This window comes from Aythya fuligula, chromosome 1, assembly GCF_009819795.1.
Source record: "Aythya fuligula isolate bAytFul2 chromosome 1, bAytFul2.pri, whole genome shotgun sequence".
In the NCBI taxonomy this organism is placed as follows: Eukaryota; Metazoa; Chordata; class Aves; order Anseriformes; family Anatidae; genus Aythya; species Aythya fuligula.
In genome coordinates, this window is record NC_045559.1 from 151,211,171 (window position 1) to 151,236,121 (window position 24,951).

General features: G+C 37.9%; 1 protein-coding gene across 1 annotated transcript in view; it reads right to left on the reverse strand.

The window, feature by feature from the left end:
• PCCA (propionyl-CoA carboxylase subunit alpha) overlaps positions 1-24,951 on the reverse strand; it is a 277,064-nt gene that overhangs the window by 188,527 nt on the left and 63,586 nt on the right. The window contains exons 8-10 of the mRNA XM_032202998.1: positions 18,021-18,152; positions 11,118-11,154; positions 5,578-5,656 (exon numbers count right to left, since the gene is read on the reverse strand). Of these exons, the coding sequence (XP_032058889.1) occupies positions 5,578-5,656; positions 11,118-11,154; positions 18,021-18,152 (248 nt within the window). The remainder of the gene's footprint in view (positions 1-5,577; positions 5,657-11,117; positions 11,155-18,020; positions 18,153-24,951) is intronic.

The following is a 24,951-nucleotide window of genomic DNA, read 5'->3' on the forward strand; positions in this document are numbered from 1 at the left end:
GACAAAGAAGCTGTGCTCTTTATTGAGGTACACAGGAGAAAAGAGACAGTGATCATGAACTGAAAGGGGGAGTTTCCAACTGGATATAATGGAAAAACGGCTGCAAAGAACCAATCAACATGGCAGGCTCTTTGGAGAGGCTGTGAAAACTCACGCCTTGGAAGTCTGCAAGACCCAACTAGACAAATCTCTAAGCAATCTACTTCAAATTCAGTGCTGACCCAGTTCTTAGCAAGAAGCTCGATGAGATAATTTCTCCAGGTCCTTTCAAACATAAATGATTCTATAAGGGGAAGAACAGGATGTCTTTAAAGGTTTTCCTCTCATCCTACAGTACATTTATTCACACTGAAGTATAAGCCATACAAAAGCATTTATTGATCTTGCCACATGCTTTCTTGTGGTTTTCTGAAGTGGGATAGTCCATGCCAACTTTTTGCCTCCAGCTCCAAGATCAGCATCACTGCTTTAATTAAAACAACCACTTTTTTGGAGGCAGACAGACACTAATAAAAGACTGCCATCATTATGTAATATTTCAGTTTGCAATATCAGGAAGCAGTAAAAGAAAATAGTCTTCTCTTGTTGAGGCTAGAATTAGAAAGGACATAGTTAAAAACAGATGTTTTATAATCATTAGTACAACTGAATATTTCTAAAAATATGACTGGCAAGCTAAGCAACCAAAAATATTCAAATATTCTCTGAGTTTAAACAAAAAACAATAATCCATTGCTTCAGCTCAACTCCAAATTTAAAATAAAATTGATCTAATCACAGTATTTTACATAAATGTTTATACATGCAGCTGGCATAAAAACCTGTGGTTAAAAAAATGTTTTTAGGAACCACTGTTTTTCACTCATCCAGTCTCACTCCTTCCCTTTACCTGAACAGTTCCACAGCCCATACCTCTCCTGTACAGACCACATATGGTCTAGGAGGCTAATCCCATACATTCCCACTTTTGCAGAGCACTCTGACAGACTAAATGCACTGCTTTGGGAGGATAATAAAATTGATAATTTTACAAAGGGGAGGGCACAAAACTCCAAATTCCTCAGAAAATAATTGTTAGAAGATAATTCAGTGTCAATTTCCAACAAAAGCTGTTTGCAGCTGCAGCTATTAACTAGAAAAACTAATTTCTATTTATAAATTTATGGAGTAAAAATTAGGACCTTTAGTTCCTATTTAGTGACCTCTGATCCTAACCCTACAAGCTAGTAAGTACCTTTGTTTAAAGATCCATCACAATCTTTCCTCAAAATGAAAATCTGATCTTCAGAGAGGATAGGGCCCTCAAGTGAAATCCTTTCTAAAGTTTGCAGCAGACCGTTTGAAGTCATGATACCCACAGACTTATTATATGTGCAAGTGTTACAAGCAGACTGAAAGCAAGAGAGCCTTCAGTTTCCTCACAACCAAGAAGTGATAGAGAAAATTTCTAGACTCCCAGACTCCTACCCCTGCCTTGTTGTACCCTGTACTGAACTTCATGTTGCCTACATGGGGCTAGGATCAGTTAATGTTAACAGTAGGTTTATGAGCTTAGTACAGCCTTCAACTTATTACCCACTCCCGCTCATCATTGAAGTACCTACAATATTGTAACAAGCCTAAAATCAAAAGGGAATTCAGGATCCTGGGAAGATGGCTATAAGATTTAAGTGCACGGGTAGTCTTTTACCTCAATCCTATCAATAGCGGGGAGAGATGTGGGAAGAAACAAGGAAGCCCAGGTCATCAATGCCTGGCTCTAAGACTGGTGCCTCCACCAAAGTTTTGGCTTTTATACTTAAGGAGGAGTCTTTGAGAGAGATCTGCTGGAGCCTAACAGGATTCTCCCATCTTGATAGAAGAAACATTCATTGGCTCATAACCTGGCAACACTGATTGAGAGAGCTTTAAACTAGGATCAGTGTGGGAGGGGACACCACTAGCAACATGAAGGTTAAGCCAAGCCATGTCACTGCCTGAGGGCGGAAGGCTAATGGCGCTTTAGGAGGCACTGAGGGTTCAGGAATGCATCCAAAATGCTAGTGTACCAATACACACAGTATGAAGAACAAACAGAAAGAAGAAGTTTTAGTTCATTCCCTGAGCTATAATGTCACTGGTATTAGTGAAACATGGTGTGATGAGTCCCATGGCTGGAGTGCTGGGATGGAGGCCTATCGGCCATTCAGGAGAAAGAGGCATGGCAGGCAAGGTGCAGGTGTGTCATATTGTATGTAAGGGAGAGACTAGACTACACAGCCCTTGCTTGGACGATGAGCCTCCAGGTGAAGATTAAGGGGACACAGAACAAAGTAGATATCGTTGTGGGTGCCTACTACTGGCAGCCCACCCAGGACAACAGCACGGATGAGCTACTCTATAGGCAACTAAGATAAATCTCTGGATCAGTTGCCCTCATCTTTATGGGGGACCAACTTCCCAGACATGTACTGTGAATATCATACTGACAAGTCTGGGAAATTCATAAAGTGTGCTGAAGATAATTTCCTAACACAAGTATTTATGAAAGCCAACAAGGAAAGCTGGCCTCCTAGATCTGCTGTTTGAGAATATGGAAGGCCTTGTGGAAGCTGCAATGGTAGGTGGCTGTTCTGGCTACAGCAATCATGAAATAGTTGAGCTCAGAGTTTTTGGTTTAATGAAAAAAAAGGTCAGCAGGGTTGCCACCCTGGATTTTAAGAGTAAATTGAGTTACTCAGGGAGCTAGTTGGCTCCCTCCTTTATGGGAGACTATTCAGATCCGGACTAGTGGCTTGAACTGCATACAAAATTTCACACTAGTACTTGACCCAAATTTAGAAGAAAAGCAACATAAATTAGATTTAGAAGGGATTCATATCTAAAGAAACAAAGGCAACCATACCCAAAGAGGGAGAGGGGAACATGGCAGCCCTTCCACAGTCACATGCTCATGAAGAGATATTTCAAGAAAAAAAGTTAAAACGGCAGTGAAACAGTATTCTAGTACTTCCATTTAGAAATATTAGATGAAAATGGAAGAAATCTTAGACATAAGAACTGGAATATCATAATAGCTAGACGAATCTAACACCGCTAATTGTCTGGGCTATATAAGAGATGTGAAAGATGAAGCACTAGTAAGTTACTATAGCAAATAATTCTGTAACAGCAGGAATTCAGTCAATCAGATAGGTCTTTTCCATTTCCAGTGGTTATTTCCATGCCACATCACACAATACAAACATTTCCATGTCACATCAGAGTTGGACTCAATGATCCTTGTGTGTCCCTTCTGACTCAGGATATTCTATGATAATATATTACTTAAACTTCCTTTTGATATTATGTATAGCCATTTAAGATGAGGAAACTTTTCCACTTTCCTGAAAATCCAAAAGCATGTTCCAAACAATATAAGTTTTATATAAGGCTTCCCCCCCCCCCCCTCAAATAGCACTTAGAATTAATCTCATATGTCTATGCCAAAGCAAGTTTTCACATCAAAATACTATCAACAGTTCTTCACAATCATCTCAGCCGTATGAACCCTGATATATAAAAGGTGATTCAGATATTGGTTCCTTAGTCTGCCAGCAGCTGAAAATCAATTTTTAGGATTACGTGGATCTGTATTCAATGAGAAAACATGTGATGTCAGCAAATTTTTGTAAGATATTACAACTATCAGATACATTGTTTTGTCACTAACAAGTTGGGTCACCTTCAAAAAAAAAAAAAGACTTTCTTCAGTCACAGAAAACAGAAAAACCTTAGTTCTATAATGCAATTAATGGACACGTACAACAGATTTATTTCTTCCAGACAGACTGTAAGAGAAACTTAAATCCTCTATTTCACACTTCAATGCAAAGTAAATCTTTTTCGATCTTCAGTTCTTTTAATCTCACTTACCATCCTGTAACAAATATTTTGTCAAATACATCTTAGCTCCATTGGTGCCCACCTGTCACTACTAAAAAAAGGCATTTCTTCTTGGTTTAGGATCACTAGCTCTATAAAATTATACTGTAAAAACAAGGCTAACATAGCTAACAAATAGGTTAGAAGGACACCACTGGCAAATATTAAGAAGCTCAATAGTATTCTGAAGGCTTTCAACAAAGAAGGCAAGCATCACTAATATCACTGGGTCAAAGTAGTATCACTAAATTAATGTTAAATGCACAAAAAAACATCCTTAGTTGGTTTCTATATCAATCAATTTTGTCAGGTGACCATGGTGAAAACAGCAGCCACAACTTTTCTTTGAAACAAATGAGCAATTATGATTTTTAGACCAAGTTTTCAATTTTTAAACAGTTACTTTAATCAAACTCCTTTGACAGTTTCTGTGCAAAATGAGAAATGAAAGCCCTTCTTTTAAGTCCAACAGATGTACTTGCTGCCTGAATGAGATCAAGGCAGTAATTTGGGATTCTAAAGCAATGGGAACAAAGCATTCTCATAAAAAAGCAGCTTTTTCTAGATCTTTCATTCTAAAATTCAAAACCTTGTTTTCCTATTTAGATTTGAGTTGGAATGGGCTAAAGATAGCAAGGCACAGAATGTTTTCTTTAAATCTAGAATTTAACTGCTAGGTACTCATTTTCTTGTTCTTTTGAGTTTCCAGGTTTTGAGGCAAGACTGAAAAAAACACAACAATTTAATACATAGGACAAAATATATCAAGGAAATCTCACAAGTAACTAACAATTAAACAACAACATGAGCTGTATTTCGAGCTAATTCCAGCATGTGCACTGCCCTCTCCTTCATGTAGGAAGCATTTAAAAAGTCACTTAGTTTTAGATTAAATCTTCTTTTTGTTATGCATCTTTGAAAACTCATACAATGTCGGTGTTTTGTTTTTTGGTTGATCGTTTTTGTAATAGTGACACAAGAGGTTGGAACCAGGCTCTTCACTGTCAGAATATCAGAGGAGAATGTATCGTAAAACATCTCCAGTCAATAATGGAGTATCCTGAAGGGTTCAGGATTCAGACAAGCATTAAAAGACAACAAAAAAAAAAAAGTGTTTAAACAGATACTTAGCTTCAAACAGGCAAAAGCACAATTTTGCACAGGCAAGTATTTTAAAGTATGCAAGTATGCTACTAGAGCACATTCTGGAAACACCGTTTCCACACATGAATAATCAGTCTTATCAACTTTAACAGAGCTAATGGTTTGCATTAATGTCTGAGAAGCAGGGCCTATAAACATTCTACCTAACACACAGACAATTAGTACATCAGCATTCTGGAAGGGACATAGCAAAATATTATTTACAGTGCAAATTTACAATTTATCATTGGGCTAAAAAGGCAGATGCAAGGGTTGTGGGTTTGGGTTTTTTTATTTTTGATTTTACTCTAAATAATGGACTTTTGTTTTAAGGTTTATGCAAAAATTAATTTTAATTACACACATGCAAACTACCAAAATTTACCACTTATTATGCCAAAGGGAGAAAAACAAGTACTACCCAATTTCTGTTTAACAGTTCATATCTGCTCAACTGTCAGCTCACAGTGGCTTAATAGGACTTTGGTAACTGCAGCATTCATCAAGGCAAGCTTTTGGACAGCATCTCACCTGGTCTCTTCATCATCCCAAGCGATTCTCATGCCTTTCCCACCACCACCTGCTGAGGCCTTGATCATGACAGGGTAGCCTAACAGCGGGGAACAATTAGACAGAAGTTCAAACTTTGATCAGTTGGTCATACAAACATGACAACTGACCACATGTCCAATAATGCCAGGAGACAATAACTTCGTTTATTAAAATGCTTCTTGTTTGGAGAGAGAGGAGAGGTTTTTCTTTTCAAGACTTAGCTGTCAGTACAGTGATTTCTAAAGCCAAGAAAAGGTTGTCTTCTCTATTTCATTTATATGAAAAAAAAAAAAGCCACGCTACAGAATGAATTATTCCCGAGTAATAAAGTGGTTTATGAATAAAGTCACTTGACCATTTTAATCTTACATTCTTTAGAAACAAAATTTGGTTTCTTTGCTACTGCTAAGATATTGCTGTGATTAAATTTAAAAACAAAAACATTTTATTAGCAAGAATAAGCAGATCTTCATAAACTATTAGTCCAGAGATTCCGTAAACAAGCCTGTATTTAATTCAATGCTTTTGGTGCAGACCAGTTTAAATAAGAGCTGTACTGCTCAGATATTACACAATAAATATCAGATTATTTTTTATCATTAAAAAAATGTGCAAAAATAAAGTATTTCCCCCAACCTGACAAGTAACCAAAAAAAGTGAGCATGATAAATCTGACTGTGCATAATCAGCAATATTTCACTTTCAGAACAAGACACATTAACAGGTATGTGAGTCAGGACCTTAGTTTTCTGAAAACTGAGTGTAGTACCAGCGTAGTTTAAAACCACATTTAGTAATGATTGTTCATCTTGTAGCACGGTATGTTTTGAATTCAAAACAACTTCCTAAAACAATTCTTTATTCTCATCAGTGAATTTCACCTTTCTCTCACATGAGTATATGGGAATTTGGAAGTTAAGGTACTGATTAGAAAATTTTTGACATTCCTAGGATAGTAGAAATGTTCTTCTTTGGTATCCAGTAAGTTTAATGAAAAATCATAACGTTTTGTCAAACATCAGACTAGCTGATATGGTCTGACAAGAAAAGCCAATCAGTCCTTGCAAATTGAAGATATATTCCTAAAAGAGGTTTTGATCTAGGGACAGAAAGGGACATTCATTAAGGTTCCCTAATAGAAATGGTCAGGTGTGCTATTATATGCATAACTAATGTGTACAGTTGCTTTCTGAAACATAGATCTACTCTAACCCTGTCAAGTGACAATGACAAATTTCCCCACCACTGCCTCCTCCACAAAGACATTTTAACAAAAGTAGGTTCAAAAGATGTTTAAAAACAACATGATCCAGAAAATCTTTTGCTTAAAAAGACTGAAGTGGACACAAACAAGAGCAGTGTTGACTGGAAGGCAGGAAAGCAGCAACAGCATGAAAGAATGATGAATTAACAAAAACGGCCCCCCAAAAAATCAATAAAATAGTTTCCTACATAACTTGTAATTAGGCTGTGAAACCCCATCCCACAGAGTGCTCATGTCACGAAAAGCTGTAGAATAGTAATAGATAAGCATATGAAAGCACAAATCTCAACTTCCTAAAGGCAGGTAACCAAAAGGTTATAAAGCTGCAAGCTTTAGTCTCAAGTAATCTCTACTTACTAGATACATCCTTAAGACCACACTGAACTGTTCAAGGAAGCTTGCTAGAGTGTATGCTACTTTTTCCTCTAAGTATCTGATGCTGCCCACAAAGGGTATGGGATTAGTCAGACAGCAACAGGTCTGAGAGATAAAAAGGCACAAGACAGCTCTAGGCTGCATGCAGGAACAGTGAAGTCCAACTCAATTCAATGAAATGCAGCATATGTTGTGCCTGTATAAGAACAATTTACCTTTGCTGTAGCTGTTTTTCCAGATCACTGGCAACCACCACGCTCCTAGACAAGTCAACTAGCAGTCTCGAAATAAAGCAATAATCATATCCTGTATGATTTCTAAGCAAGGAGATTAACTAGAAGGTTAACTAGATTACACTACCAAACTCGCACCACCTATGGTAACACTAACAGCAGCTAGAGACTTCAGCTCAAAAGGTGTGAAATTCTTAAATAAGCACTGTTTTAAGAGTTATTATGGCAAACTCACAATGGCAGTTTTTCCATCACGTTATCTATCTCATTCAGTGATGCACGTACTTGAAAAATCATCAATTATGCTAACAATTTCAGTTTAACAGTATCAGTCTCTTGAACTGCTTGCTGAGTTTACTTCTTGAAGAAGAGTAGTTCTAATTTAATGTTTTTTCATTTCAACAGTAAAATATAAGTATACTGGCAGTGAGCCTTGGTGTGTCTTCATATATTATAGAATATATAAAGCTTATATATCACAACCTACTTGGTTAAATTATCAGACAGGATACATGGGTCACTGGCAGTACTCACCAATTTATGAACACAGCTTTTCTCCCCATCCTAACCTTATGTGCACTGATTACATGTCGATCATGCTTTTATGCAAAGCAGTTAAAGATTCTGGAGAGCCACAACATAGTTAAAAAGAAATTAAAAAAAAAAAAAAAAAAGTCAAAGTAAGGCTTGGTTTTGAGAAGATACATGCAGCTTTTTGGGCCAAGAAATAAGAATTCTTTGCAAGAGACTTCTGTAGGTTGGGATGACAATTAGCCAGCCTCCTGAAAATAAGGGGACTTGAACTTTTGCTCACATATGAGTTTACACTCTACTTGCTGTGTCACTGAGCTTAACTAAACATGTCAGTTCCTTGGCCAACACCAAAGACTGATCTGTCCCAAGCCAGGCAAGGTCTCACAGAATTTAAGCTATTTAAGCATAAATATCAGGTAAATGATGCCAAGATAAGGATGTGTTCATCATTTTTCTGACAACTTTTACACTAGCAGCAGTTAAAATTGCTGAAATACCAATCCATGGATTAGTTGGATTAATTGTGGGAAGGGAGAGGCATGCAAACAATTTATAGTAGCATTTATAAAAACATCACAAAACATCAAATTGCCTTACAAAGCAAGCACATTTTTGAGTAGATGTTAGATTTTCAACCCTTCCCTCAAAGTAGACACCAATTTACATGAAATTAAAATTGAATAGACCCTCATTTAGTTTATACTGCCTGCACTTCTTAGTTGTTCGATTCATCCAGACAACAAACCGAAAAGTAAAACTTTCTGAAGTTTCATTGACACTTCAGAAATTAAGAAGCTGGCAGTTCTTAACGTATAAGTTATAAATGGACTTTAAAGCAGCATGGGAAAAGAGCCAGTGTGATTAAACACTACAGAAGAAATCACAAGAAAAGAACAGCCCACACAGACATATATGAGAAGAGCGACATTACAAAGGAGCCTATACAGCAATTTGTGCCTGAACCACTTCCAACTCCTGATTCAGCCTAGTATCTTTTTAACACTCACTCTTGACAGCCTGGGAGAGCACATCTCAAATGAGAGGTGAAAAGTAGCTTGTTTTTTTTTTTTTTTTTTTTTTTTTTTTTACTCCAGTAGGTACAAAATTTTTTTAATCCGTAAACAGTATCAGTTAAAAGCAGTATCAGTTAAAAGTAACAGTATCAGTTAAAAGTAACAGTTAAAAGCAGTTCATCAGCCCTGCTACTAGTTCATCACTGTTCATGCAACTAGTTCATCACTGTTACTGGACCTTTGGCCAGAACATAGCAGGGAACAGTAGAGGAATGCACAGGCCATAAGAGAACATTACACAATGTTTTACAGTTTTAAGTAATGGCCCACAATGATTTATTTTTTTAAATAATTATTTAAGCACTCTCAGAATACGTAGGCTCTAGATATGTGAAATTAAAAATAATCTGAAAGTATTCAATTATGTATCGAGTACTTTATCATACAAGGACATTATATACATGGAGACTTACACAGAAACATTAATTTCATCTTATTTTACACCCTTTGAAATTATAGATCATTGGCTTGGCTTCTGATCCATGGTTTTGACTAGACAGAAGCCTAACAAAAGTGATCAGTTGATCAAAACAGGAGTACAAACAAGCTAGAAAGGACAGTTTCCTTTCACTACATGGCTACCACTTGACAATACAAAACTGGCTTTAGAATTTGTCATCTAAATAAAAAACACCACCCAGCTGTCTGCAATCGACTTCAATATCTGCAGATTTAAGACTGCCTTGGTATAATGACCTCCAAAGTGCTGCTGATATCAAAGACAGAAACCAGTCAATAGAACACCAGAAGAAGTTAGAACAATTAAGTAAGAATAAATTTTAAAAGGTGTCTAGGAAGCCACTGAATGCTTTCCTACTTAAAATGATCAAAGCTATTTAAAAACATTTTAAGAAAATGTAGAAAAAACACTGAAATGAAACTGAACTGAAATAAATTCATAACACTATATATGCCTTTTTAAGCACTGAAACCAATTTTATTTGCCAGTTCTCCTCCCAATGTTCTAGTTGTTTGGCTGATAACCTCTACCTTTTGTTTCTGCTTGCATGGCAGTGATCAGTAATCACCTGATTTCCCAAAAGGGGCCAAGGCTGACCCACAGAAGTCTTGACTTCAATCATGTCAGCCTAACGTTCAGTCAGGCCTACGCTGAGGGGTTTCAGGGTAGTTAACCAGTGCAGGGTAGGAATGCCAGCTTAAACTCAAACTGGAAAAGCCTTACAGTAATGAAGAATCATCCACAGCAAAGCAAGTCCAAGTTTCTATTTGGCATTAAGACACACCCATAGGTTTTGGCACTGGTGAGATGTATATGAAGTGGATTCTTGGAATTATACTACTGATAAGCTTAAATAGCTTCTCATGGTTACTGTATCTTAAAATGAATTAAACAAAAAAAAAAAAAAAAAAAAAAAAAAAACCTCTTTTTGCATTACTTTCTCCTACTAGAAAGCATTTAAGAATGTGTAATTTCAAGCATATGGTTACACATTTTCCCAAATATTAAGCTTTATTTAATAAAAGCCAAAACTCATTAAACACATTACACTTAACCTTCATCAAAACGAGTCCCAGACAGTTTGCTGGTTGTTCTTTTCACCATTCTGTAAAATATTCAGAATCTCTTCTGGAAAGCACAGAAGAAAGGCTGGTGGTCTGGATGATATTCAAGCTAATTGCTGTGCACACAGTGAAGAACGAAGATCATAACATCACTGGTGTCAGCCTCCGTACCAGGTGAAATGTACCCTGCTTAACTTCTATGAAAAGAACACCACGTCCGATTGCAGATACACTTTGAAATAACTCCTTTTTGCAAGCCGACGGCTGCATATTACATGCATTCCACAAATCATGGCTGCACTTGTTCGGTAAAGTCCAGTTGGTTAAGCTAAAATGTGATGATTAAAGAGACAGGGCGTTAATGCCTAGATTCTTCCAGCCCCATAGGCAAGAGGGAACTTAAAAACTATTAAAACATTATTTGTTCTATAGGGATTACTTATTACACATTCAATTTAGTCAACCATGTCTGCTGAGAGGCACACAAATCCCACCATAGCTAATTTAAGAACTTACCAATTTCCCTTGCAATTCTGACAGCTTCATCTGCATCCTGTAAAAGCAGGAAATGAGACCCAACGTTAATCCCATCAGCCATTGCACTGTGTCCTGAGGGCAGTCATATATTGCACTACTGTCTCCTCTGATTCATTTAATGTTTGATTTTACAACCTTCTGACCCTTTTCAGCCAGAGGAATGTAAAATTAATACCATAAGTGGAATGTAAATTCTACCTCATCATTAGTATACTGAGAAACTCAAAGCAATGAGGAATCAGCTGACAGGAAACACAGCCGGGATTGCAAAATGATTTTCTGCAGTTGTAGGAATTTAATGCTAGAATTTAGAAGTTTACAATCAATAATGGACCATAAATCAGATCGTTAAAGTTTGTCCACTGCCAGCTTGTTTCTGTCCTCTCAGGTATTTGTCATGTTTTCCTGGCTGCTGTCAGTAGGGGGAGTTGATTCTCTATTGTTTGGGTGTGATTCAGGTTCCGAAAAAAATCTTGCAGAACTTCTTCAAAGTTGAAAATTTGTCTACTGAAAAAAAAAAAAAAAAAAAAAAAAAAAAAAAAACACACAAGCACTTCACTTTTGTAAGTTGTTTATTTTTCGCTCCATTTTAAGGAGAATAAACCCTTTCACATATCAGTTCCCATTCAAAAGTCTGCAAATCATTAGTGTATGACAGCTAGAACAACTCTTGTTGATGCCACCTATGGCTTCAGCTGACTCATACCACTATAGCCTGCTACAGAAAACATGATACAGAAAATAGTATTAGGAAACCCAGAGAACAGAAACAGTACTTGAACTTCTCACTTTTAAAACAACCATCTCTCTTCTCCTGCAGCAGTTAATTCTGTTTTCTCCTACTGGTAACAATACATTTCCATGATACAACACTAGAAAGGAAAAAGGGTTAAACTACAGTGGCATGGGTTAAGTTCGAGAACTCCATCCAAATTTGCTAGTATTTATACTATTCTGTGACATACATTAAAAAATTAGTATGGAAGGCAGTAACGTCTGGAAACCACCAGCTGCTAAGTGCGTCTGAAACTATGGGGGCTGACTTATGAACATTAAAATGAAACCTGATATTTTTAAAGCTTTCAAGGCAATCCATTTTAAAAGCACCCAGGTCAGAACTTTAAAAAAAAAAATACATAAGCTATGTTCATACCTGGTTCATTTATGTCCGATAATAAAACAAAATCCTCTTTAAAAGTCTTCAGTACCTAGTAACAGCCCCATGAAGAATAAGGGGGCTGGCAGGGGAAGTTGTCAGAAAATTTAATTTCCTTTCATTAGCTAGTCTGCTCCACAAATCGGTGCTTGTTAAGTTCAAAGCAGTCCTGAAAGCAACATCGGTTTTAAGTCTTTTTACTCCAGTCACATCTGTTAATGAGATTTTTCCAAATAACAATTGTTTTTAAGTCGAGAGATAAATCTAGCAAAAAAAAAAAAAAAAATCCTTCCCCCTCCCCAAGGAAAAAAAAAAAAAAAAAAAATCAGGGTTAACTGTTTTATTACACCTTGCTGCTTTCCATGACCCTGCACCCTCCAAATTTTAGCTTAAAGGGATAAAATGCATGAAAAGGGTCATTTAAGAATGTTAGTGGTTTCCACACATTGAGTTTGAAGGTTCTTTGTTCCTGCCTGTGACAGTTATGCGAGAATACTTCCCCTTAATAGCCTCTCTGTCAGGAAGTGTTAAACCTGCCAAATGCAGACAATTAGAGCCTCTCGAACAAAATGCAGGAAGAGTGATGACTGATGAAGAGCCACGATTATAGTCGAGAAGGAAACTTTTACATTTCTTTTCTCTTGCAAATCCAGTCATATATTTGCAAAATAGAACGAGGAGGGGGGAAGCAAACAGGGTTGGTTTTGTGTTGTGTTTTTTTCCCCCCCCCCCCCACTTAGTTACCTGCAAACAAGTGGCTAACTGATACACTGCAGTCCACAGGAAGACAAGCTGCAAATCATTACAAGGGAGTTTTTCACAGCCACTGTATTCATAAATATATTGAAACACATACAACAACTTGAAGAAAAAAAGCAGCATCATACGAGAAGCACTAATTGTCTCAGTTCTAGCCTGAACAGACAGGAGACATCTGCCCAGCGCAGTTATTAATTTACACTATTCAAACATCTGTTTCTTTTTACAGTTTTGATGTATTAGAACTCAAGCTCTAAAATACCAAAAAAATGCATATTCAAATTCTTTAGTCTTCAAAGAGTGTTTCTGAAATAGGAAACAAAAATATGCTGTGCTTTAAAGAGAAAAAACAGTTCGGAAAAATCATAAACAACCAACACAATGAAATCTCTGGTAACGATCTTTTGATCTTTTTCCCTAAGAAAGTAAAATTTAGTATCATGCATTTCACTTGTGGCTCACAAATACAGCAGCATTTTGAGTAGCAATAAAGTTAAGACAGTTGTTTTAGATTTTGGGTGCAAAAACCATGATTGATACGCAACATTTGCCATTGGAAAAAAAAAAAAAAAAAAATCAATGTCATGACAACACTCAAGACCATACATGCAAAATTAAAAAAAAAAAAAGCAGTACTAGGACCATTTTGAACCTTTTTTTTCTTTTAACAACATAAGTCCTCGCTGATTTATTACTATTTCCTCGAAAAAACACAGTAGGTCCACTACCGTTTTCCCAAAATAACCTGGAGATTGTAAAGAAATACATAATTTTGGCACAATCTTTTATTGTACAAATAAAAACGTTCAAGTAACGCTACAAGTTCATAAAAATCAAGAGTTATAAAAAAGACGTCATAGTGGAATTTACAAATGGCTGATTTCATTATTTTAGTTACAGACATAAAACACTCAGTTTTACTCACTCAAGAATTTCTAACCTCTTCACGTACACGCCTCCCTGCCACGTACCAGCAGGTGGAGACAAAAAAGCAAAACTATTTGACATAGAGGAATGCCAGGATGAAGCTGCTTAAGAAACTACTTGAGCTGTAAAATATTGCTTTAATTATGACAAATATCATGTAGCTATTCATGGCTGAGGGTGTTGGGCCTGGAGAATCTCCAGGTCATGACTAGTCTCCAACAACCTCTTCAGCAATACAGTGGGTATTGAATACCAACATCAATAACCCAATGCAAGAATACAGCCAAACCAGGTACCTGAAACTTAAATACAATAAATTCTTAACCTCAATGAAAACCTTCAACATGACTACTGACATCAGTGAAACCAAGTTGACACCTGGAGACATTAATCTTCTGGGGTTATATCCAGCTATGTTCTACCAGCCATAAAACCAAACTGGCTGTGTAGATACAAAACCTTTCTTCTTTTTCTATTCCTTTGCCAGTTTTTCACTATGACATCTCCACACACACAGTCCCTCTTTCTTCTTACCATGTATTCCTTTTCATGTGTTTACAGACATCTTCTCAGCTCTAACTTCAGTATAGCCACCAGTCACATGGATTAACACCAATTCTTTTGATCAAGACTTTAGGCCATTACCTCTCCCAGTCAAGTTTTAGGAAACTAACTGTAGTTAGAGACTTGGAGCTGAAAACTACTTTTCAATGTATTTGTTGACTCTCTAGCTGATAGCACAACACTCAGTTTTCTTACACGTGCACTTTGACAACCCTTACCTCAGCCAAACCAAGGAAACAAATAAAGGACAGAAAATAAATTACTTTGCCAAATTGCCCTCTCTATTCTTATTCTGTGTTTCCATTCCCAGCTTCACACTTAATACAGTGACTACCTATATGAGAACACTTGGTTGTGCCTGCTATGCCAAGCATTCTTCTTACATCCCTTCCAGGTCCCTTCTTAGAGTACACTGTTGAACAACTTCCTTCTCTTAAAACATTAATTTCTACTCATTGGGAATTTTTCTTTATACATTTTCTCTGAGGTGTAATTTCAGGAGCTAAACAGCTCATAGTCTACTAAGTAAATACTAAGCAACAGAAATCGGGGGGGAAGCTTCACCCTTTATTCACGAAGGACCTGTGCATCTGCAGCACTAGTTAACAAGAGCTGAATAAAGACAACTCTTCAAGTAACAAAGATTTCCAGTGCAGTCCTGAGATGAATAAAAGAAGCACAAGAAGTTGTTACTCTATGTTTGCTTTAACTATTCATCCACAAAGAACACATGCAACTGATCTTTCTTAACTTCTGGCATTGTCAGAGGCATGAATGCAGTTTCCTTCCAGCTTTAGACTCCACTACAAAGATGAAACCACCTCTAATCAACTCAAGTATCAAGCAGACACTTAACTCCTTCCCAAGACTTTTAAAATGTCTACTTCTCAACAACAAGAGCCCTCAAAGATTTTCAAAGTTGCGTAGCTCTGTGACCAAAACAAGACTCCCAGAGATTGGCAGAAACACGACACAGTCTCCTATTCCTTGTGTGCCGTTCTTCTGATTATATTTGGTGTCACACAGCTTTGCCCTTCATCTCCTGGTTTGAATTGGCAACATACTACATCAAGCTCTACTCAAGGATCAGGCATCCTGTACAACCTAATTACTCGGGTATTCATCCCAGTAAAAGTCATGATATCACAGAAGGGAGATCAAAAGACAAATGCAGGCACATAATTAGATGCATAGGAAGGATGATAGTTTCAGTTACCAGAAGTTTTATTTCCTAGAACTTGTAACCAGAGCACTAGTCAAATTTTCGTCTGGGAGATGGAAAAGTTACCCCTTCTCATGGAAACTACAACATTGGCAAGGCCTGAGGATTCTCCTTTTTCTGACGTGCCAGGCATACTGCATTTATTTAATCTCATGTTCTTTTTCATCAACACTCTTCAGATAATCAGAAGCACTGCAAATAATGTATGTGAAATTGATGTGATATGGAGACTTCAGGATTAAGCAACTACCACACAGCTCCTTTCAACAGCTGGGATTGGATTTGTCAAATTCAATCGTACATTCCAGTTCTTTTGGTGTTAAGACTATCAATTGCCTATAGCTGATTGCCAACCAGATCACTTACATTCCTTCGTTCTGAGTACCTGGAACTTCAGATAATTAACAAAAAACAATACAATTAAAGGCCTCAGGGAAAAAAAATATAATAAAAAAAATCAATACTGCAGTTTCATTGATTATGTTACTATCTGTTCATTAACCGCTACTATCCTACTTTGCCAGGTTTGTTTCTTTAACACTGTCAGAGTAACAGGCCCTGATGTAATTTTAACTTGATGCAGTGATAAGCAAGTGTTCTGAGTGATTCTGCGTTAGGTAAAGTTTTGGGGGGTTCAGACCATTAATTCAAAGTCATGTTCTAACTAGGTATTTTTCTAGATCATAATTTCAGGGTTTCTAGAAGGACAGGTAGGATATCAGAAAGAACAGAGGATCTTATGCACAAGAGCTGGCTGCTCCTAAAATCTCATGAATGCTAAGGGGCTACAGGCAGAAGGACTGCTAAAACATGCAACAAAAAACAGAAGGAATGCTGTGTTCAACTTAACACTGCCAGATTTCAGCACTGCCACAGAAATGCTAGCCTAACACTCACGTGGAGCCCTCCAGAACAGAGGATATTCTTTGCACTTGTACCTGTTGCAGAATACCCCACTGGTAGGCATTACACGCACACCAGGCGTTTCTATCACAAGTACTCGAGAATTCTCTTGTGCATTTTGATCTTCCCAGACCTTTCAAAACTTTACCATTTCCTCTCGCTAGCCAAGCTCTTCAGGCAGTTCATCAGAACAGATCATTTTGTGGAGAGTTACCCCCTTCATATTCTATTTATCTTCTTCATTTAATTGGTCTTCTTTTACTCTAAGAATTTAAAATCTAGCTTAACTGACACAATACCAAACAATATCCTGATATACGTTGCTCCTTGAAGTACAGTCTGCATTCCAACAATATATTCAGTTGTTCCCAATTATCTTGAAGTTTCCCTTTTTATCATGTAAGATTTATGATGATCAGAGGTCAACATAGTCATAGATAAAACCTAAAAATTTTTTCCTTCAACTACATTAAAATGTTGTTTAAACAAGCTTTTAACATTCCAAGTTTTACTCAAATTTTATCTGAAACAATAAAAAATAATAAAAATCACTGGAAGTGACCAGCATAAGAATTTTCAACCCAGGAGAACAAAGTTTTATATTATCTAGACACACACAACAAAGGCATAAAAGGCAAAAAGCTTATTCTTCCTATATCAACACAAAACATACATGGTATATAAAGACACTGGAAAGATTAAAAGAGCCCCATACATTATAACACAAAATAAACCAAAACCAAGACATATTTTATATACAAAATAAAGCAACAACCAAGATATATTGGATGTTGGAAATCATTCCTTCTAAAACCCCAGAAAGAACACTACCTGTAGATTTGGACAGAGAAACAGCTTTTTTTTTTTTCCCCCTAAGTGAGTTTTTCAACACATGAAAAGCTTTACTTCCATCAGCACTGACCATAAGATGGGAGATTCATACAGTGAAATGATCTTTACTGCTACTGCGAAATTTTACTTTTTATGTATACTTACGTTAACTTCAGTAATATTTTATTTTATGCCAAGATCTTGGCCAGCAAGAAGCAAATGTCTATGTCTTTTACATTTTTCAGACCGACACAAAGGCACACCTCACAATAAACACATTTACCTGCCTTCATGTTAAATTTAAATCAAAATACTTTTAGAGACTTCACGCAAGCAGTCCTGATTATACCATATACTTCATCTTTCCTCCTCCAAAGATCCATACCCCTATTTTAATTATGTCTCTTATTGATAACAAAGTTGAATTTATAATTACATTCTGTATCAGACCTTCAATAGGTGTACTTTGATTTAGGCACTGATTCTACAGTGGGCAGACGGTAGTTAAATGGTTTCTCACCTTGACTACTCCATCAAAGCCAGGGATTGTGTTGACCTTTGCATTCTTGGCTAACAATTTGCTTTCAATCTTGTCTCCCATAGCTTGAATAGCATGTGTGTCAGGTCCAATGAAGGTGACACCTTCTGCTGCCTGCAAAGACAATGAAGATACATCTTTAGAAGACTGAACTTGAAAATCAACTGCCTTCTGCAGTCGTTACCTTCAAGTTTAATAAAGAGTAACAATATTCTTACTGAAGCAATATTTAGAAGACCTAATAATCTGTTTATGCAACACACTAATAATATACAAGCAGCATTTCAGCCAATCCACTGAAAGATGTATATGTCCTTGTAAAGCTATGTATACATACAGATTCAGAGCCCCTATGATTAGGATTTGTATGAATCAAAGCCAAGCCAAGGAGAAATAGCTGAAAGTCGAGGTTCTACAACTTTAAAGCTAGAAGTATCCCTTGAGAAAGCAGAGGCTAGTTAACTCACCATTGAATAACTCCAAGTAATTTACAAAAATATGCTTGCTAAACTGTAATATAGTTGTAAATTTCATTATGCATTCTTTAAACACAAACCTCTATGAAACTTCAAAATGGAAGCACAGTCTCTTACTAAACACATTTAAATACCTGGTCGATAAGGTAATAAATGAAATACTATTCACCCAGATCTTTGGCAACTCTCAGTAAAAAGGTCAACACAAAATAACATGTGGGTAGAACACCAAATTGCTTCCCCCACACTCCTTTTTCTCTATGCCAGTAGTAGATTTCAGTGATGAGGTACATAGGCACTTTTTTTAAACCTCTCAAGCCTCAGTACTATACAGAGCTGAAGACAATTCCACCAGATCTGCTTCAGTGACAAATATTGATGTAGTGCGTCTGTGCATGTTTTAGCTAACTTAAGTTTTTTGTACTGTAGGAAAAAAAAGTCAGAAGACTGCTATAATTAAACTATCAAAAGAATAAGCATACCAGCCCTGCATTTTTTTTCCAGCTATTTTGTTGATTATTGCCCAACTGTAAGACACCTATAAAATACTTTTAAAAGTTGTTTCTAACTGATGAGCAGTTTACTTAATAGCAACACTAATAAAATGACAAACATTCAATTCCTTGCATCAGAACTTGTCTTCATGTTTCATTTCCAATGTACATTCATGCTGCATATATTAGTATTGTCACGTAGTTATAGTTACTAACAAAAGAATCACTTGCTGAAAGTTTGTGTATTTATGAAGTGCTATTACATGACCACAGAACAACCACGTGGAAAAAATACATTGCTGTTGAAGGCATGGAACAATGTCCTCCGAATCATGAACTGGCAAGAGTGGAAAGCACCCAACATGCATGGGAGTTATTGTTCTCGCTGTTAGCAGCTTCATAGCAGGATCAATGTAATAGCAGAAGTTCTGCATAGACAACTTCCTATCCTCCCCATTAAGAAGGGGGAGGGAAAGGGGTTGTTTTCTTCTAATCTCAGCCCACCTCTTTCCTACAGTAGGCTTATTAGCTCAGCAACTCAGCAATAGCGATTTGATGAATAGCAAGCAGTCTTACAAAGTTGGGAGTACTGCAGTAGGAATAGGAGGACAGACACGAGGGTACAGATCTCAGTGCCGAAGGATCTGAGCATAAAGAAATTAGCTTTTTTAAGAAGAGAAACAAGGAGTTGGTCTTTGAAAGCACAGCGACACAAAGTCTGGAACAAACCATTTCAGAAATAGTAGATTGCAACCTGAAAACTGACAACTCACTCCTCTCAACAACAGTGTTTTCAATAGGGGGCCTGCATACATTTGGAGGCAGGACAGGGTTCTCTCATTAGACTGTAATCCAATATCAAAGTTTGTGGAAGAGGTTTGCTAACACACTTGGCAGCTGGAGATTATGCCATTTCCCCCTTATCACTTGAACTAGGAAAGCCTTGTTTCTACAGTTTCTGCCATAATATTGGCATTTGCAGCCTGGCACCCACCACCATAAACTTTACCATAGATTGCTTCACCTCCCCACTCTCCTCTCAAAGTCTACCATTAAAAACAAGGTATCTCCAGAGGTTATCAAGATAGTAGGTCCAGAACTTCTGCTACCTTTACAGGTCATCTAAAACTTCCAGCTTGCAGTCTATTTCCAATATAATACAGTCACTTACACTATTTTTCTTCCTCCTCTGACCACCTTCTGCAAGAAGACAAGAAAACCTTAGTTCAAGGTAGAGGTCACAAGAGAGGATAAGAATTACATTAATGGCACTAGCAAGAATGCACCTTTCCAGGGAAAAGCATGTAGGTGGCATTTTGCTCCACTTAGCCTGTCTTTTCATTGCCGTATTACCTGGACTTTTGAAGTGTTCATTCCCTGCTCCCATCCACAAATGTAGTTGGATAGGGGAACAGGTCTGTTCACAAGAGACTTATGAACCACCTGAGAAGGAATGCGGCAGGCCATGTCAAGAAATGAATCTGTCGCATTCAGCGTATTCACTGCAAAAACGTTGTAGACCTGTAATACCCACATGGATATAACCAGTATTTCTTATTAAAAATGAAGAATCAGAAGATGGGCAGCAGATTGGCATTGCTCTAATGCAAGTCTCACCTGTTGCAAGGTACATTTAAAAAGAAAAATGTTTCTAATGCCCATCATTTACAAATTGCACTTGTCTACATACGTACCTCCTAGCTTCAACTGCTCTGCATCTTTCATAGAATTGCTCTTTATGAACAAGAAGCAGCTTAGTAGCACCAGCTGTTCTCTTTGGTTAGTTATTTCAGGTACTTGGGGCATCTACTTTCACCCCAGCAACAAAAACTGAAACAGAGATGCTTCGCGCAACATAACATCACAGGGTATCTCAAATCACGTAACTGCATGCTGCAATATCTGCAAGTCAAAAGTAAATCAAAACAAACTAAGGGAGGATCCACTAGTTTCCACTGGGTATGTCAACTCATCCCCTGAGTAGAAAAGGTGTATCTTCTTCAATGCTACTTGCAACTTTAACTAGGCTCACAAAAACATTTTCTCAGCAGAAGGCACTACTGGACAAACTCTTACAAGTTTTGCTACAGTAACCCATGACACACCAAAGATGCTTGCCTGAGCCCTCTGCCAAAGCTGGTCAGCTGGCATCCAGAAAAATGCCTTGACTTCTTTCTTGCCAACAGTGATAGGTAATGTACTAAATGACCTAGCGTCCAATACTGAAAATGCCAAAAATTGAATGTAAAAACATATCAATAACATTGTTACCTCCCACAAAGATTTATCAGCACCCATCAATTCACATCCTCTCTATATAAGGTGCATGGAAGTGGTGAAACTCTGAAAAAAAAAAAAAAAAAAAAAAAAAAAAAATACTGTGCCTACTGATAGTCCATCCACATACAGAACATTGCTAACATAGTATGAACCAGCACAAGATGCTCCTCCACATACACAAAAGCTTACACAGCACACATCAAGTGAGTTCTTCAAGAAGTTCTGTTACTCCTCCACATGCTCAACAGTCGACTCCAACCTTGACATCTAACTTTCTGGCTGCAGGGGAGCATGTCAAGTTGCACCATAAACACACACTCATTTTCTTCAGAAATACATCTATATCACTGCTCTCTACTTTGCATAGTCAAAGGTACATACTAACAATAAGGCACGTTTAAAAAAGAACATTTTCAGAAAACATTCCATGCCCAGCACATTCTTTCTTTGACTAAGAAGTAGATATTGAAGAGTCTTCCCCAACACCCTTCCCTATTTTTTGAGAGCAGCACTACTTTAATTGTAGTGCCGTAAAAATCAACCAGTTAATTTTGTCTTTTTTTTTTTCCCCCACCCTCAAAAGAGCCAGACAAAAGACTTATTCTACCCTCAGGTGGATGTGGGATGCTAAATATATCAAAAACTAAGCAATATTAAGATAGATTAAGCAAAATTGAGATTTGAAGAATCCATCTGGGGAGTCTGTGGTTGAGCTCTGCCCAGTCTGTCACCAAAGTCTGTCTGAAGTGGACCAAATGGACCTACATTTGTGTAAATCACCATTCTCCTGATGTTTGGAAATAAACTGTCCCTCTGACAAACTCTTGTGGCCCTGAAGTAATTGACAAGACTGATCCTGAAGGAGGAGATTCCTTTACATCTTCTCCTGGCAGCTACTATGGAAGGATTTACATTTAATATTTTATACAGTAAGCGGTAGAGTCTACAGTAAGCGGTAGAGTCAGCCTTAATGACAGCACAAGCAGAACCAGAGACGGAAAGCATGAAGGAGGGAAAAGAGCATAATAAACTTCTATACACGTGAAAGCAATTAAATATATAAACATAATTTAATACAATAATCTCTAGCTCCCTTAGCAACACGACAGCCTTCTGCGGGTTTATGAATATGTGGCAGAACAGCCAAATGGCTGCTAGGCCTCTCAGCTCTGCAGGAAGTGACGGAACGGTTCCAAGCCAGCCTTAGACAAAACAAGTGATACTTCGACTTTTTCTCTTTTAACACATCAGTTACGGACAATTAAACACACTTCTAGGTGTCCTCATTCAAGCCAAGGTATTTAAATCTGCACATAACACCAGCCTGAGCAGCTCCAACCGAGAAGGAGGTATCCCGTGTACTACAGGAAAGAAAAACATAGGTATCAAGAATTTGGTGTTTTCTTTCAGGATCATTTGGCAAGGGGATCCTTCCACCCAAGCCACAATGATGTGGCAAAGCACACTCCCAACTGCCCAGCTGCTTCCAGTCGCAAGCGCCCCTGTAATTATCTCACCACACAGAAGCAGTGCCATTAATGCAGGTTTTGTGCTTGCTCATTCCCCGGTGCCTGAAGCAGTTAGTTGTAGGAAAGCATTTCCCATTTCTGAGGAAGAAACGGATGGAGGGATCTCAGGAGCAATTACAGCTGCTCTACCTTACTGAAAATAAACTCTCTCATGTAAACACTGAGCTGGTTTTAAACATGCTCAAGAAGCTCACAGGAGATCTGTTGCATATAACCACTGGATCGTATGCTCTCAAATTCACATTTATGTGTTTTCAAGTCTACCCAAACTCAGGGTGCTTCTCACTGGAAGACAGACAGCAACAGTAATTCACTCAGGAGAAAAAGGCTTAACCCCAGTGCTTCTATCTTGGTAGACACAGGGCCTGAAAGTCTGTCAGGAATGACTGGGGAAGGAACCGAATCAACCTAGCTGCTTCTACCTCATGTTCTCTCCCTTTTTTTCCTCCATGTCCCTTCCCACAGTCCTATATCCTTTCTCTAGGACAGGTTCTGGCATTCCTCAGTTGTAGCTGACTGACATGGCTGAAGATGGCACAGGTTTTGGGGTTGTTTTTGTGCTTATGGTTGTTGTTTGATGACGAGTCCTTTTCGTTGCTTTTGTGGGTTCAGATAAGCTCACAGAAAGGCTTAATGGGCATTGGAAGAAACAGCTGGAGCACACAGCTGGGAAGAAGCTTTCTTCCACCAGGCACATCCTCAAACTCTCAAGTGTGCAGGGGAGGGGAGAAACACTGCTGCCACATCAGTCTTCTCTTGTGCTTCAGTCTGCATTTGTTTTATTTTAAAACCAACTTTAAGACACGTATTTGTTTCTCTGAGGAACACTGTCTGAATCACAGAATGGCTGAAGTTTGAAGCAAACCCAGTACTTGAACCAGCTCTTTGGCGTGGGCTGTCAAGCAGTGCAACAACTTAGGAACAGAAAGAACTGGAAGCTCAATTCTGTTGTGATGAGCTAATGAGGTGAGCAGGTGTGGGTAGCAACTCGCCATATTTACTCAAGAATGTACTGGTGAATGAGGTTATTAAGGAAGGTCCACAGATAAGAACTTCAGTAGAAACTGGTATCAAAGGTCTAGTTTTCAAAGACATTTTGTTCCAACCCTCAAGTTTTCTTCACATGAAATTCTGGAAAAAGGTTTCCACAAAATATGTGCTCAAGTCTGATGAATTCTTTCACTCTTGTTCTGGGGAAAGATTACCTTAGTGTTTCTGCCCTCTTGACACACAGCCACTCAGATCCAGCGGGGAAGGGAAGAGGCAGAAGTTTGGTAAGCATCTGAACAGTATCAAAGTTCCAGAAAAACTGGCATCTGCCACAGATAAGGTCTTCTTCCATCTAGAGCAGGAACTTACAGCTCACCAGAACAGAACAGACCTGTATACAGAGCTGCCTGCAGCCATATATGAAGCAGAGCAGATAAACAGCTCAGCACAAGGACAACTAGCTCAAGGATAACTACACTAGCTAGCTGAGCTCAAAACTCACAGGTGAAACGTGGGGTTGAGAAGCAGGGCTGGCAGTAAAAACAAGGTCCAACAGAGGTTTAACCATCCCAGAAAATATCCCAAGCAGAAAGGCAGATAAAATATCCAAAGACAGACAAGATGCAGGAGTCCTACCAGAATGAAAGAAAAAAAAAGTGGCAGCTGTTGAAAAAGGTGAGGACATTAACAGATCACCTCACAATACAGGAGCTGTTCACTGAGCACTGGGAAGAACCCCTCTAGGAAATACTGTATAAGAAGCATTTACTCAAAAAGCTAGGAAACACTCAACTGACAAAATGTTCTCCAGCCAAAGGAGGTAGAGATGGAAGAGAAAGCACTGAAGCTTTCTGCAAGCTGCACAAAAACCATCTCCCAGCTCCAAAAACTGGATCCAGTCACTGAAGTTACTGCTACTTTCCTTACAGCCCACAATAAAGACCATACATAGGAATAGTCAAGGATCAGTCATCAACCTGTAAATTTCACATTGAGAAATGGAATATTTCATTTTATGCAGACTTTAATCTGGAAAAGACGTAGAAGAGCAACATGGTTATCATATATCACCAAAACAGTAACCCTTCAGCTTTTCAGCAAACATGAGTTTCTCCAGTCTTTTTTAGAATGGAATAAGAAGGAC